The sequence below is a fragment of the Apostichopus japonicus genome, chromosome 9 (genome assembly GCF_037975245.1).
Source record: "Apostichopus japonicus isolate 1M-3 chromosome 9, ASM3797524v1, whole genome shotgun sequence".
In the NCBI taxonomy this organism is placed as follows: Eukaryota; Metazoa; Echinodermata; class Holothuroidea; order Aspidochirotida; family Stichopodidae; genus Apostichopus; species Apostichopus japonicus.
Genome location: NC_092569.1, coordinates 26,666,352 through 26,684,387, shown reverse-complemented (window position 1 = coordinate 26,684,387; position 18,036 = coordinate 26,666,352). Strand labels below are relative to the sequence as shown.

General features: G+C 34.7%; 2 protein-coding genes across 3 annotated transcripts in view; one reads left to right on the top strand and one right to left on the bottom strand.

Annotated features, from left to right (window-relative positions):
• LOC139974340 (fibrinogen-like protein A) overlaps positions 1-18,036 on the top strand; it is a 161,148-nt gene that overhangs the window by 92,183 nt on the left and 50,929 nt on the right. The window lies entirely within an intron of this gene.
• LOC139974347 (ryncolin-1-like) overlaps positions 11,835-18,036 on the bottom strand; it is a 77,690-nt gene continuing 71,488 nt past the window's right edge. For both annotated transcript variants that reach the window (XM_071981409.1, XM_071981408.1), the window contains 2 exons: positions 13,144-13,408; positions 11,835-12,469 (listed from right to left, as the gene is read on the bottom strand). In XM_071981409.1, coding sequence (XP_071837510.1) covers positions 12,186-12,469; positions 13,144-13,408 — 549 coding nt within the window. In that variant the 3' untranslated portion in view covers positions 11,835-12,185. The remainder of the gene's footprint in view (positions 12,470-13,143; positions 13,409-18,036) is intronic.

Here is an 18,036-nt window from a genome sequence, read left to right as displayed (position 1 = left end):
ACAGATATTCATAAGTAAGTTTAGCTATTCGTAAGTATTTTAAGCCTCATATATTTATAAGTCAGTTTAACTATTCGTAGGTATATTAAGCAACAGATATTCATAAGTAAGTTTCACTTATCCTAAGTATTGTAAGCCGCATATATTCATAAGTAAGTTTAACTATTCTTAGGTATTTTAAGCCACAGATATTCATAATTAAGTTGAACTATTCCTAAGGTTGTAAGCTTCAGATATTCATAAGTAAGTTTAACTATTCGTAGATATTTGAAGCCACAGATATTTATAAGTGAATTAAACTATTCGTTACGAATGTGAGCCACATATATCCATAACCAAGTTTAACTATTCGTAGGTTATTAAAGCATAAGATATTCATAAGTAAGTTTAACTATTTCTAAGTATTATAAGCCACATATATTTATCAGTAAGTTTTACTATTCGTAAGTATTTAAAGCCACACATATTTATAAGTGAATTTAACTATTCCTTTAGTATTGTAAAACACATATATTCATAAGTAAGTTTAACTATTCGTAGGTATATTGTAAGCCACATATATTCGTAATTAAGTCTAACTATTCCTTTAGCATTGCAAGCCACATATATTCATGAGTAAGTTAAACTATTTTTAAGTATTGTAAGCCACATATATTTATAAGTAAGTTAAACTATTCGTGGGTATTTAAAGCCACAGATATTTATAAGTGAATTTAACTATTCGTTACGATTGTGAGCCACCTCTATTCATAAGTAAGTTTAACTATTCCTAATGGTTGTAAGCTTCAGATATTCATAAGTAAGTTAAACTATTTGTAAGTATTATAAGCCACAGATATTCATTAGTAAGTTTAACTATTCGTAGATATTTTGAGCCACAGATATTAATAAGTGAATTTAACTATTCGTTACGAATGTGAGCCACAGATATCCATAACCAAGTTTAACTATTCGTAGGTAATTAAAGCATAAGATATTCATAAGTAGGTTTAACTATTTCTAAGAATTGTAAGCCACATATATTCATATGTTAGTTTAACTATCCGTAAGTATTGTAACGGCAGCTATTCATAAGTAAGTTCAACCATTCACAAGTATTGTGCGCCAATGTACGCATAAGTAAGTTGAACTATCCGTAGGTATATTGTAAGCTAAAGATAATTATTAGTAAGTTTAACTATTCGTAAGTATTGTAAGCCACCTATATTCATAAGTTAGTTTAACTATTCGTAAGGATTTCAAGCCACAGAAATTTCTAAGTTAAACCATTCATAAATATTATAAGCCAAATATATGCATAAGTAAGTTAAAGAATTCGTAGGTATATTGTAAGCCACAGACATTCATAAGTAAGTTTAACTATTTGTAAGTATTATAAGCCACATATATTTTTAAGTAAGTTTAACAATTCGTAGGTACTTAAAGCCATATATATTTATAAGTGAATTTAACTATTCGTTACGAATGTGAGCCACAGATATTCATAGCTAAGTTTAACTGTTCGTAGGTAATTTAAGCATAAGATTTTCATAAGTAAGTTTAACTATTTCTTAGAATTGTAAGCCACAAATATTCATATGTTAGTTTAACTATTCGTAAGTATTGTAAGCCACATATATTCATAAGTAAGTTGAACTGTTCCTAAGGATTGTAAGCCACATATATTCATAAGTAAGTTAAAGTATTCGTAAGTATTGGGAGCCACATATATTCATAAGTCAGTTTAACTATTCGTAGGTATATTAAGCCACAGATATTCATAATTAAGTTTAACTATTCTTATGTATTGTAAAAGAAAACAGCTATTCATAAGTAAGTTGAACTATTCCTTAAGCATGTAAACCACATATATTCATAAGTAAGTTGAACTATTCGTAAGTATTGTAAGCCAAAGATATTCCTTAGTAAGTTTAACCATTCACAAGTATTGTGCGCCAATGTATGCATAAGTAAGTTGAACTATTCGTATGTATATTGTAAGCCAAAGATATTCATTAATAAGTTTAACTATTCCTTAGTATTGTAAGCGATAGATATTCATAAGTAAGTTTAACTATTCCTTCAGTATTGTAAGCCACAGACATTCATAATTCGTTTTAACTATTCCTAAGTATTGTAAGCCACAGATATTTATGAGTATGTTTCACTATTCCTTTAGTATTGCTAGCTACATATATCCATAACTAAATTAAACTATTCCTAAGTATTGTAAGCGGCAGATATTCATAAGTAAGTTTAACTATTCGCAGGTATATTGTAAGCCACCTCTATTCATAATTAAGTTTAACTTTTCCTAAGTATTATAAGCGACAGATATTCATAAGGAAGTTTAACTATTCCTTCAGTATTGTAAGCCACAGATATTCATAATTAATTTTTACTATTCCTAAGTATTGTAAGCCACAGATATTTATGAGTATGTTTCACTATTCCTTTAGTATTGCTAGCTACATATATCCACAAGTAAATTAAACTATTCCTAAGTATTGTAAGCGACAGATACTCATAAGTAAGTTTAACTATTCCTTTAGCACTGTAAGCCACAGATACTCATTAGTAAGTTTAACTATTCTCAGGTATATTGTAAGCCACCTATATTCATAATTAATTTTAACTATTCCTTGTGTATTGTAGGCAACAGCTATTCCTAAATAAGTTAGACTATCCTTTTAGTATTGTAAGCCACATATATTCGTAGGTAAATTGAACTATTCGTAGGTATATTGTAAGCCACATATATTCGTAATTAAGTTTAACTATTCCTTTAGCATTGTAAGCCACATATATTCATGATTAAGTAGATATTCATTCGTAGGTATATTGTAAGCCACTTATATTCATAATTGATTTTAAATATTCCTTGTGTATTGTAGGCGACAGATATTCATAAGTAAGTTTAACTATTCCTTTAGTATTGTTAGCCACATATATTAATAAGTAAGTTTAACTATACGTAAGTGTTCTAAGCCACAAATATGCATAAGTAAGGTGAACTATTTGTAAGCATTGCAAGCCACATATATTCTTACGTAAGTTTAAATATTCGTAAGTAATGTAAGCCACATATATTCAAAAGTAAGTTTAACTATTCGTTGGTATTTTATGCCACAAGTATTCATAAGTAAGATTAACTATTCTTAAGTATTTTAAGCCACATATATTTATAAGTGAATTTAACTACTCGTAAGTAAGGTAAAAAACAGATATTCATAAGTAAGTTTAACTATTCTTAGGTATTTTTAGCCACAGATAAACATAAGTAAGCTTAGCCATTCCTAAATATTTTAAGCGACAGATATTCATAAGTAAGTTTTACTATTCCTGAGTATTGTAAGTACAATATATTCATAAGTAACTTTAACTTTACGTGAGTGTTCTAAGCCACAAGTATTCATAAGTAAGTTTAACTATTTGTAAGTATTGAAAGCTACATATATCCTTACGTAAGTCTAACTATTCGTAAGTAATGCAAGCCACATATATTTATAAGGGAATTTAACTTTTCGTAAGTAAGGTAAACAAAAGATATTCATAAGTATCTTTAACTATTCGTTACTCTTGTAAGCCACAGATATTCATAAGTAAGTTTAACAATTCTTTGGTATTTAAAGCCACAGATATACATAATTAAGTTTAACCATTCCTAAGTATTGTTAGTCACAGATATTCATCCTACCATGCTACCTTGCTACCATGCTACCATGTTACCCTGCTACCATGCTACCATGCTACATTGCTACGATTCTGCCATGCTACCATTGAACCATGTTTCCATGCTACATTGCTACATTGCTAGCATGCTGCCATGATACCATGCTACCATGTAACCATGCTACCAAGCTACCGTGATGCCATGCTTCCAAACAATACAACAGGTATACATATTAAGAAATTTTAACTATTCCTAAGTATTGTAAACCACAGATATTCTTACGTAAGTTTAACTATTCTTAGATATTTAAAGCCACAAATATACATAAGTAAGTTTAACTATGTGTAAGTATTTTAAGCCTCATATTTTCATAATTAAGTTTAACTATTCGGAAATATTGTAAGCCATAAGTAAGCTTAGCCATTCCTAAATATTTTAAGCGACAGATATTCATAAGTAAGTATAACTATTCGTAAGTATTTTAAGCCTCATATATTTATAAGTGAATTTAACTATTCGTAAGTAAAGTAAACCACAGATATTCATAAATAAGTTTACATATTCGTAGTTATTCTATGCCACAGATATTCATAAGTAAACCACATATATTCATAAGTAAGTTTAACTATTCGTAAGTATTGTAAGCCAAAGATATTCCTTAGTAAGTTTAACCATTCACAAGTATTGTGCGCCAATGTATGCATAAGTAAGTTGAACTATTCGTAGGTATATTGTGCGCCAATGTATGCATAAGTAAGTTGAACAATTCGTAGGTAAATTGTAAGCCACAGATATTTTTAAGTAAGTTTAACAATTCGTAGGTATTTAAAGCCATATATTAGTAAGAGAATTTAACTATTCGTTACGAATGTGAGCCACAGATATTCATAACTAAGTTTAACTATTCGTAGGTAATTAAAGCATAAGATTTAATTAAATAAGAAATAAATAAGAGTAAGTTTAACTATTTCTAAGTATTATACACATATATTCATGTCAGTTTAACTATTCGTAAGTATTGTAAGCCACATATATTCATAAGTAAGTTGAACTGTTCCTAAGGATTGTAAGCCACATATATTCATGAGTAAGTTAAACCTTTCGTAAGTATTGTAAGCCACAGATATCCATAAGTAAGTTTACTTTATTACCATTTCATCAATTCATCATCTCCCATTTCACCATTTTAACATTTTATCATTTTATCATTTTACCATTTTACCATTTTTTTATTTTACCCTTTCCACCATTCCACCATTTCACCATATCACCATTTCACCATATCACCATTTCATCATTTTACCATGTCATCATTTACCATGTCATCATTTTATCATTTTAAGCTAAAAAACGCTCAAATCGAGCATTAACCTCCTACGATTATAAGTTCAAAGGAAATATTATTAGATCTCGTGCAAGATGGGTAGAGGAAGGGGGAAAACAAGGTGTTTTCTTAATTTAGAAAAAAAGAAATAGGATTAGTAATACAATTCGTAAGCTCATTGGAGAAAACAGCCAAATGTATTCAGAGAGTACTGATATTCTAATCAATATTAAAAATTTTTTATAAGACATTATATACTTCTAACAATTGCTCCCCATCTAGCTTCTTTAATGAACTAGATCACCCCCAGTTGAACCCAGATGATTCAAGTTCTTGCGATGGACCTTTAGATTTATAGGAACGTTTTAGTGCTCTTTCTTCAATGAAGAATGATAATGCCCCTGGGAGAGACGGTCTAACTGTCAATTTGTATAAAAACTTCCGGCATATTATTGGACCAGTGTTTATTAACTCTCTTAACTCCGGTTTTCAGGAGGGTGCTTTAGCGGCTAAACAATCTAGGTTATTATTACTGTCAAACTGAGTCGTCAGTTTGTCGTCAAACTGAGTCGTCAGACAAATGCGTCAAATCACAACATTCCTGGCTTACTCTTTCTTATAGACTTTGAAAAGGCCTTTGATAAGTTGGAATGGAATTTTATTGATTACACCCTGTCGGTCTTTAGTCGGTCTTTTTGGTAATAGCCTTAGAGAGTGGATTACTGTGTTTTATAAGAGGGGAAATGCATGTGTGTGTAACAATGGCTATTCAACGGTATTCTTCAACATCCAGGGGGGTGTTAGAGAGGGATGTTCTTTGAGTCCTTATCTTTTTTATACTTTGTGCGAAAGTGCTTGCTTTAAAGGTTATTTCTAACATTAACATCAAAAGTATTAGGGTATGGAATAATGTAATTAAATTATCACAATACGCAGATGACAATACGTTTTTCCTTGATGGTAGTAGGGATTCCTTTGAGGAAACCCTTAGTGTTCTGGACGATTTCAGATTAGCCTCTGGGCTTGCTATCAACTTTTCTAAGTGTAATATAATGCCTTAGGGTCCGTTTATTAATAATCCCCCAAAATGTATTAGTGATCTAGCTTTGAATGTCACAACTTGTCCTGCTACTATGTTGGGTGTTTCTTTTACTCAAAATAGAGACGATCACTTTCGTTTGAACTACCAACCTAAATTGTCTAGATTGAAAAACTGCCTCCGGTTATAGTCTGGTGGAGACCTGACCCCGATTGGTCGAATATTATTGCCAAAACGTTTGCTCTTTCTCAACTGGTTTTCCTTTTCTTGGTTTTGCTAAACCCTCCAATTGGATTAATTAAAGAGCTCGAGAGCATTATTTTCGATTACATTTTGGAAGGTAGTTCTGATAAAGTAAAGAAATCATCAATGATAAACCGTTTAACAGATGGAGGGGGCTAAAGGTCATTCATATTAATAGTTTATCAATAGCCTTAAGTGCACATGGATCAAACGTTGCTGTAACGATATTCACAGTCCATGGAAAATTTTCTTTGATTTGGAGCTTTACGAACTTGGCAAGCAGTTTCTGTTCCAATGTAACTGCAACAAAAGAGATATATGCAAATATGCAAATAACTTCGTTAGTGAGATATTTAGGCTTGGTGTGAAATATCTTTTAATAATCCAACTGATAACTACGGTAATTTTTATATTTTGCTGCTATTCGTTGTAATATTTTTCTAGTAAGTCAGGGATTCTTGTGTTTTTTCTATAAATTGTAGTACTTCTGTTAATAAAACTTTACTTTTATTAACTTTGACTTTTATTTAATTTTATTGACTTTGATTTACTTTGACTTTTATCGACTTTGACTTTTATTGACTCTGACTTTTATTGACTTTGACTTTATTTAATTTGACTTTTATATACGTTTACTTTTATTTACTGTTACTTTTATTTACTGTTACTTTATTTACATTTACTTTATTTACTTTTACTTTTATTTAAATTACTTTATTTACTTTACTTTTATTAACTTTACTTTTATTTACTTTTACTTTTATTTACATTTACTTTACTTTTATTTACTTTACTTTTACTTACTTTACTTTGCATTAATATAGCTTATTTGCTAAGTCAGCTTATTACAATATGCAGCAAGGAATATAAATGTTTATATATATATATATATATATATATATATATATATATATATATATATATATATATGTGTGTGTGTGTTTGTATGTGTGTATGTATGTATGTATGTATGTGGGTGTGTATGTATGTATGGGTGTATGGTATGTATGTATTTTAGATCATCCTGCGAGCAGGAACTCGCGAAGAAGCCATCATTGGCTTATCAAAGCCGCAAGATGACCAGTCTCTCACAGTCAGTCTCTCACATTCATATTTAACGTCCATAATTATGAATTGTCAATTGTCAACAACTCTGTAACTGGACGACATACATTTATCTTGGAGTGACTCGAACCGGGGACCTTATGATTGAAAGGCACCTGCGTTAACCACTGAGCTAACACTCCAATGTCGTGCAACTCCATGTGGACACGACATGTGGACTAACACTCCACATATCGTGCAAAATCGGGGAAAATGAGGCAAAGTTTGTCCAAGTTAAGGCTTTCCCAAGAGTGGTGCACGAAAGTTGTTTACCGGTGTGTAAGTAAGCTTGTTATCAGCTTCGGTGTGTAATTATAGCTTGTTGACAGGTCAGGAGAGTAATGAGGCTTTTTGACATGTGACGAAAACTTTGAGCTCTTAAGATTAATAATCTAAATGGTGATGATACGGAAACCTGAAGGTGCCATGAATGGCCGAAGTTTCAGCTTTCCAGTCATTGGTAGGGTCGAGCTGGTGAGAAATTCTACCAGGACTCACAAGCTACGGTTGACGATGAGGATGTGATAACCGCATAGCGCGTGTTCTGTTTTCATATCCGCTGTATCGACTTTTGCCGATCACAATAACACTGTTAGTACTAAACCTATACCTACCGTATACGGGATTGTAGAAGGAACAGTACATTGACGGCTTCTACACACATAGCATAAACCACTACTGTACTAAAGTATATAAAAATATACCGTTTTGTGAAACGGTTTAAAGATACCATACTTTTAATTATCTATCAAAGTAACGTAACAGTTTCATTCCGGTTGTGTCGCACCAACTCCGGTCCAATATATCTTAAATTAATTTCAATGTTTGATCGCGTGGCAAGAAAAGACAACGACGAACTAGCAAAACAAAGGCTCAAGCAATCAAATAAAGTTTATTTTAACGATGATTTATTGATTCATGGGTGATTATTGACTAAGCTGTTAAAGTACAGAGAAACGAAGCTCTTAACAATATGCTGCAAATGAAGAATGATACTGAATACGTTTTCACACGTCGCTATCACGTGTTCAATCTCCTCCAATCAGATATGTTTAATACTATATTTACATATCCGTATAACAAAGACAACCATTCATATGAATCATTCTCCCCGAAACGAAATTTGTTAATAATCACTTATTCGTAACGTGCCCCCCCCCCCACTTTTCCTCAGGTTAAAAAAATGCCCTTTTTCTACATAAAAATTTCTAAATAAAAAAAGAGTTTACAAAGCGAAACCCATGTCGAATGAAATATTTCGGGAAGTTTTAAATGTTTACTACCATAGGCGTAGGAGCCCAATTTGATTTGGGGGGCTGTAACGACTTGCCCGAAAATATTCCCAAAATTTGTCGCGCGCTCCGCGCGCGCTCAACATTACATCGCATGCCAATAACATACAATCATTTGTCGTGTAATTACCCTCCCATATTGGTTATAATTATTGGGAAAGTCGTTACAATAATAATGAAACCATTAAAAAACACATAGCATGTTATTTTTCTTTCAGTAGGTGCCCAAAAAATTCTCAGCATATTGCCCGAATTTTCCAAAAAAATTATTGGTTTGGGGCTGCAGCCCCCCCCCCCCCCCCGGTTCCTACGCCTATGTTTACTACCACCGCGAGGCTTCCAACATTCTGGCGAGTGCCATTATGCATATTCAATTTGCCACAAAAATCCTAATGCATTTCCAAAAATGAATTGCTATATTACATTGTGACTTTGTAATAAGCAGAAGCCATTTATAGCCTACTATGAATAATGAGTATGTTTTAATATCCCATAACCTACCCCATCCTTTCGTATTTTGACATATTTCATTTGCTTTCATGCATGTATCGATCGCGTGTGCAGGGACTTGGACTTTATAATGATTTCACCTCATTTTGTCTCGAAAGAAAACTTGTTCCGTGTTCCCAATTTGCACATTAGATATTGCAGTGCTAGTATGCATTGTTTCCTTGAGGGGGCAGTGGGGCGGAGCGCCCTTACAGTCAGGGGGCGAATGCCCCCCCCCCCGACGCACTCAAATGGACTGCTGGCGCCCTTTTCAGCTTTTTACCACTTTTTACTTATTGGCTCTCATCTACCTGTTGACATTTGTCACATTATCTGAAACTTAGCAAGGCCCGGAAAGGGTCATTTCCGGCGATCTAGGGAGTACCTTTACTAAAAAAAATGTCTGTACGCTCCGCGCCAACCTGTGGTGGCGCTCCGCTTAGATAGTGTCGAAAGCGCCCCTACAGACCATTCTCGCCCCCTGACCAATACCTCTAGCTCCGACACTGGAGGGGGGGGGGGAGGTGGCGTTGATGGAGTGATGTGTATACGCAAATAAGATAATACAATAAGAGTTATAAAGGGTACCAAATATCAGGCTGCATCAGTCCAATCGAATTTCTGCAAAGTGCCCTTCGACGTTGGTGCCCCCCCCCCCAGATTAAAAGTGCTTCCGCCGCCCTTGGTAACCAGGCTACCTGGTCACGTCTAAGTCATCCAAACATGTCGTGCATTTGTCCCGTAATTATCATGAAAGTACACCCGTATGATCATATTCATATTTTATATTATATATATATATATATATTTAGTGTCCTAAACCTGCATGTTTTATTTCTTATTCTTTCTTCCAAAAGTAATTTAAAATGATCCGTAAAACCTTGCAGAAGAGGCCTTAACAAAAGGATGTTTTCAACAGAAAGCCAAATATAAAGAAAATCTGGAACCTCTTTTGTTTCAAAAGGACAAAAAAAGTGAGATAATCTCAAGAGTCGTGTCTGAAAATTTAACTCACCTCTGACCCACGTTTACTTTCATGACTGAACATTTAACTCACCTATGATCCATGTTACTTTTTTATCTGAACATTTAACTCACCTATGATCCATGTTTACTTTTATGTCTGAACATAAACTCACCTAAAAGCCCTACCATCATTCTTGACTGGCTCATAAAAAAATATAAATACGACTGAATGTTACGCCATATACTATACATCAAAATGAAACGATAAAGATACAGAGGTTTTTTTTTCCATAATTATTGATCGTGTCGCTCAAATTTGTGTTTATAGCATAGAAGAGTACAATAATAAATAAAGTCTGCGAAAATAGTATTATTATTTCTTTGAAATTATCTGTGAAAAAAATGATGTCAAAGTCCCTTAGTTATTACAAGCACTACCCTAATAGCCCCCCCCCCCCTTCCCACAAACACAATTGTCTTTCCTTGAAAACTAATCATCTAAGTCATACTTTAGTCCTCCTACTATTCCCTTTCACTTGAATAGAAGCAGTAACCACTGATCAGGGGTCGATCGGCCTAGCGGTTAACCGGCTCGGAACCAAATGGGCCATCAAATTTGCCGAATTGCTGCGTCCGTCCTTAGTCATGACTATTCTAAATATTAACAGCAATTTACATATAGTTCAAGGGCGGCGGAACCGGGGGGGGCACAGGGGGCACGTGCCCCCCCACTTTTCCTCAGATTAAAAATGTGCCCTTTTTCTACATAATAATTGAGGTGTCTCAAGTTAGCAAGAGGCCAGAGAACCAGAATGAACACTCGGGAAGGGCCGTTTCCGGCCATCTGAGGGGTTTGTAAAACCAAAAATTTTCTTGTGCGCTCCGCGCCAACCGATGGTGGCGCTCCGCTCAGATAGTCGTGCATAACTTTGCAAATCCTGGCTACGCCCCTGACTTTCAATGAATTTCTGTGGGTCAAACTCAACGCTATTTCGAATGGAAAATTTGTTAAGATAATAACAAGAAATAAACTCTTAATCGGAAGATTCCTACATTAGCAACTAGCATGATTTCACCTCATTTTGTCTCAAAAGAAAACTTGTTCCTTGTTTCCCAATTTGCACATTGGATATTGCAGTGCTAGTATGCATATTTTCCTTGAGGGGGGGGGGGGGGGCGTTGATGGAATGATGTGTATATGCAAATAAGATAATACAATAAGAGTTATAAAGGGTACTTAATATCAGGCTGCATCAGTCCAATCGAATTTCTGAAAAGTGCCCTTTGATGTCGGTGCCCCCCAGATTAAAAGTGCTTCCGCCGCCCTTGATATAGTTTCTCTTGAAAAGAAAATGCAATCTTTTTTGAACAGTTATTTCGTCAGATTTAGCTCCATAGAGTTCAACATCAATCCCCAATTTGCAATTAAAGTCAGGTGGCTTTTTGGATACCTACATGTGTTAATATAATGTTAGTATAATGCTGTGATAAATACAGTACTTATACCTGTCCATTAAACTGTTCATTTTAAGCATTTGTGTCATTTCACTTCTCCTTTTCACAACGCCTCCTTTACAGCCTCCCCCTCCCCTCCCCCTCCCCCTCCATTAGCCTCCCCACTCCCGCCACACCTCGATACAATGGCTAATGATAAGGAAAATATGAACACTTTTATTAGATGTAACATAACGATGACAGGTTATGTCACACCACAGGAGGTATTTGCCAACGGTATTATTTTCCATCTCTTACTTCACAGAGATTTAATATTGGAGAAAAAAAGTGATGTCTGGTAATAAATCCTTTAGAGATTAAAGTACTAAGGACACCTATAAGCCAAATTGCGCTATATTCAGTTCATTTGTTGTGTGTGAAATTCTCATTCAAAATCTGTGGAAAATTTTCAGAAAGCTCTTTTTCATTCACAAGATATACACATTTGAAACTCATTAAATATGTGCATGTCTGTAGACATTTAACAAAATGTAGGCATTTATACATATAGTATTATTTCTTAAGACTTTTGTGATTCTACACACAATCCTTTGTTGCATCTGTAGATTCCTGAATCTAGATCTAGACAGGACGGATCTTCATCTCAGTGTATTTGATGTTGTAATAGTTTCCTGGTAGAAACTTCCAGGATATACTAACGCCACGTTTATCTTGCTTAGGATTATCATCGGCAGCATGATAATCACCATTGAGGTTAGAGTAGTGACAGTTTTTATACCACCACGCACCCTGATACTTCTTTGCGCAGTTCATATATTTGAATTTATCATGATCTCTGTCGTTGGTACTAAAAGCCTGGTTACGGTGATATTCCAAACCTTGCAAATCAAGCTTTGTGTTGTTATCTGTGAATGACATACAAAACGAATCACATTATCAGTATGTACACCTCTGACTTTTATAGATCAGAAGGATACTTTTGTTTTCAATCCTACGATATCCTAACGAACATAACACCTATTTGGTTTCTGATAATTAGTCAATAATTTATAATTCCAATCACATATAGAATTCGTCCCACAATTTTAATGTAACTTTGCAACAATTTGCTTTCTCATAACTAGTAAATTATGAATTTATAATTCCAATAATTTCCCCTCCTCCCCTTTCCTGATGGATTTCTAACAGCAATATTACCTATTACCAATTGCTATGTACTTTTGAACAAGTTTTAGATATGGCAAGTTTGAGGAAAACAAGAGGCAATGCTCAAAGAGCTTTAATTGTGCATACCAACCTGTAGCTTTCAACGGTGGAGTATGCAGCCTACTAAACTGATGGTGAGCAAATATAGATCAAAACAGTAAATAATCATAAGATGAGTAGCACAATCGCAAGGGTGACATATAACCCCCCCCCCCCCCCACCCGTACCACCCTTTCCCCTCCCGGCCCTTACTCGATGGATGTCTGATAGCAATATTAACAATTATAATCTACTTTTGAACAATATTGGGATTTGGGAAAATTGGAGACAAGTGACAACTCTCAAACGGGTTGTTTTAGTTGTGAATACCAACCTGCAGTTCCAGTGTAAGCTCCCAGCTCAGACAGCCTGTAGTTATCACTTTCATCGTTGACGCGGAATAAGTCGTATTTAGCGTAGTAGGGCTCTCCATTTTTGTTTACCATGTCAATCCTGATTTCATAGTCACCTTGATTGGTGAGGTGGGACAGTTTATCATTACCTAACCAAAACTCATGACGGGGGTCGCCAAAGCCTTCCTTATAGCTGGTCCAGTTACGATAAAAGTCAACAGAACCATTAACGCGACGTTGGAATACCTGTTTATTGAAAGAAGAAAAGAAACGATGCATTTGTATAACTTCATGTACTAATTCGTATATGTATCAATTACTGCATTTTCAGACATAATTAAAATTATTTAGATAAAATAAAATCATTTTTATTTGTCCAAAGTATCACCTAAATCAGCAATAACTTTTATATTAATCTATATATAACAGAAAACAAGTGAGCTCTTCGACATTTTAAAGAACTATGGCATTAAATCTCACTTATTAAAAAGGTTGTATAGTACAGCTTATGGTAAAATAAAAGGAGTAGGTGAATGCAATCTTTTACTGGACAAAGTGCGGCAGGTTGGAAGGTATGACAACTATCATTTTGAGACGTTGTGGATTCTAGTTTTTGTATGCTATAGCCTTAACGTGTGATTTTCATACAACCTGAGTAATTCAATGTGTTTCCATCTGAAATGGGCTTCAATTTATTGAAAATTCAAAGACCATTATAAACCTGTTATTTAGATACCAACCAATCAAGGCTACATTGACCACAGCACAATGTAACGGCCTCCCTAAAGACATTTGTTCAATCATTCATTCAGTCAGTCATTCTTTCATTCGGTCTTTCGTTTATTCATTCATTCCATCCTTCATTCGATCATTCATTCATTCATTCATTCATGCATTCATTCATTCATTTATTCATTCATTCATTTTTATCTATTTATATCTATTTTTATTCACATTGGATAGATTCCACTTATCTCGCCTAACCTACAGTAGATGTAAAGATAAGTGCAACAGTTACTGTTTTCTTCTTTTTGAAATTTCTCGTTGCCAACTATTGAGAGGCCACCTATTGAGAACCCCTGCTACGTAGAATATCATAGTATATATGTGCCAACCATCCGCCTCGTTCAGTCATATTACACACATACAAATATCGTCTATATTATAGGATGTCATACTAGACTTACCGTCCATCCTCCTCCGTCAGTCATATTATACATATACAATATATCGTCTATACTATAGGATGTCATACTAGACTTACCGTCCATCCTCCTCCTTCAGTCATATTATACATATACAATGTATTGACTATACTATAGGATGTCATACTAGACTCACCGTCCATCCTCCTCCGTCAGTCATATTATACATATACAATATATCGTCTATACTAAAGTATGTCATACTAGACTCTCCGTCCATCCTCCTCCGTCAGTCATATTATACATATGCAATATATCGTCTATACTATAGGATGTCATACTAGACTTACCGTCCATCCTCCTCCTTCAGTCATATTATACATATGCAATATATCGTATATACTATAGGATGTCATACTAGACTTACCGTCCATCCTCCTCCTTCAGTCATATTATACATATGCAATATATCGTCTATACTATAGGATGTCATACTAGACTTACCGTCCATCCTCCTCCTTCAGTCATATTATACATATCCAATATATCGTCTATACTATAGGATGTCATACTAGACTTACCGTCCATGCTCCTCCGTCAGTCATATTATACATATGCAATATATCGTCTATACTATAGGATGTCATACTAGACTCACCGTCCATGCTCCTCCGTCAGTCATATTATACATATGCAATATATCGTCTATACTATAGGATGTCATACTAGACTCATAGTCCATCCTCCTCCGTCAGTCATATTATACATATGCAATATATCGTCTATACTATAGGATGTCATACTAGACTTACCGTCCATCCTCCTCCTTCAGTCATATTATACATATGCAATATATCGTCTATACTATAGGATGTCATACTAGACTCATCGTCCATCCTCCTCCGTCAGTCATATTATACATATGCAATATATCGTCTATACTATAGGATGTCATACTAGACTCACCGTCCATCCTCCTCCATCAGTCATATTATACATATACAATGTATCGTCTATGTATACTATAGTATGTCATACTAGACTTACCGTCCATCCTCCTCCTTCAGTCATATTATACATATACAATATATCGTCTATACTATAGGATGTCATACTAGACTTACCGTCCATGCTCCTCCGTCAGTCATATTATACATATGCAATATATCGTCTATACTATAGGATGTCATACAAGACTCACCGTCCATGCTCCTCCGTCAGTCATATTATACATATGCAATACATCGTCTATACTATAGGATGTCATACTAGACTCACCGTCCATCCTCCTCCGTCAGTCATATTATACATATGCAATATATCGTCTATACTATAGGATGTCATACTAGACTTACCGTCCATCCTCCTCCGTCAGTCATATTATACATATGCAATATATCGTCTATACTATAGGATGTCATACTAGACTCATCGTCCATCCTCCTCCGTCAGTCATAATATACATATACAATATATCGTCTACACTATAGGATGTCATACTAGACTTACCGTCCATCCTCCTCCGTCAGTCATAATAAACATATGCAATATATCGTATATATTATAGTCTATCTATACTAGACTTACCGTTCATCCTCCTCCTTCAGTCATATTATACATATGCAATATATCGTCTATACTATAGGATGTCATACTAGACTTACCGTCCATCCTCCTCCTTCAGTCATATTATACATATACAATATATCGTCTATACTATAGGATGTCATACTAGACTTACCGTCCATGCTCCTCCGTCAGTCATATTATACATATGCAATATATCGTCTATACTATAGGATGTCATACTAGACTCACCGTCCATCCTCCTCCGTCAGTCATATTATACATATGCAATATATCGTATATATTATAGTCTATCTATACTAGACTTACCGTCCATCCTCCTCCGTCAGTCATATTATACATATACAATATATCGTCTATACTATAGGATGTCATACTAGACTCACCGTCCATCCTCCTCCTTCAGTCATATTATACATATACAATTTATCGTCTATACTATAGGATGTCATACTAGACTTACCGTCCATGCTCCTCCGTCAGTCATATTAAACATATGCAATATATCGTCTATACTATAGGATGTCATACTAGACTTACCGTTCATCCTCCTCCGTCAGTCATATTATACATATACAATATATCGTCTATACTATAGGATGTCATACTAGACTTACCGTCCATGCTCCTCCGTCAGTCACATTATACATATGCAATATATCGTCTATACTATAGGATGTCATACTAGACTCACCGTCCATGCTCCTCCGTCAGTCATATGATACATATGCAATACATCGTCTATACTATAGGATGTCATACTAGACTTACCGTCCATCCTCCTCCGTCAGTCATATTATACATATGCAATATATCGTCTATACTATAGGATGTCATACTAGACTTACCGTCCATCCTCCTCCGTCAGTCAAATTATACATATGCAATGTATCGTCTATACTATAGGATGTCATACTAGACTTACCGTCCATCCTCCTCCGTCAGTCATATTATACATATGCAATGTATCGTCTATACTATAGGATGTCATACTAGACTTACCGTCCATTCTCCTCCGTCAGTCATATTATACATATGCAATATATCGTCTATACTATAGGATGTCATACTAGACTTACCGTCCATCCTCCTCCGTCAGTCATATTATACATATGCAATATATCGTCTATACTATAGGATGTCATACTAGACTCACCGTCCATGCTCCTCCGTCAGTCATATTATACATATGCAATATATCGTCTATACTATAGGATATCATACTAGACTCATCGTCGATGCTCCTCCGTCAGTCATATTATACATATACAATATATCGTATATACTATAGGATGTCATACTAGACTTACCGTCCATCCTCCTCCGTCAGTCATATTATACATATGCAATATATCGTCTATACTATAGGATGTCATACTAGACTTACCGTCCATCCTCCTCCGTCAGTCATATTATACATAAACAATATATCGTCTATGTATACTATAGGATGTCATACTAGACTTACCGTCCATCCTCCTCCGTCAGTCATATTATACGTATGCAATATATCGTCTATACTATAGGATGTCATACCAGACTCACCGTCCATCCTCCTCCTTCAGTTATAATATACATATACAATATATCGTCGATACTATAGGATGTCATACCAGACTCACCGTCCATCCTCCTCCGTCAGTTATAATATACATATACAATATATCGTCGATATTATAGGATGTCATACCAGACTCACCGTCCATCCTCCTCCGTCAGTTATAATATACATATACAATATATCGTCTACACTATAGGATGTCATACTAGACTTACCGTCCATCCTCCTCCGTCAGTCATAATATACATATGCAATATATCGTATATATTATAGTCTATCTATACTAGACTTACCGTCCATCCTCCTCCGTCAGTCATATTATACATATACAGTTTATCGTCTATACTATAGGATGTCATACTAGACTCACCGTCCATGCTCCTCCGTCAGTCATATTATACATATGCAATATATCGTCTATACTATAGGATGTCATACTAGACTTACCGTTCATCCTCCTCCTTCAGTCATATTATACATATGCAATATATCGTCTATACTATAGGATGTCATACTAGACTTACCGTTCATCCTCCTCCGTCAGTCATATTATACATATACAATATATCGTTTATACTATA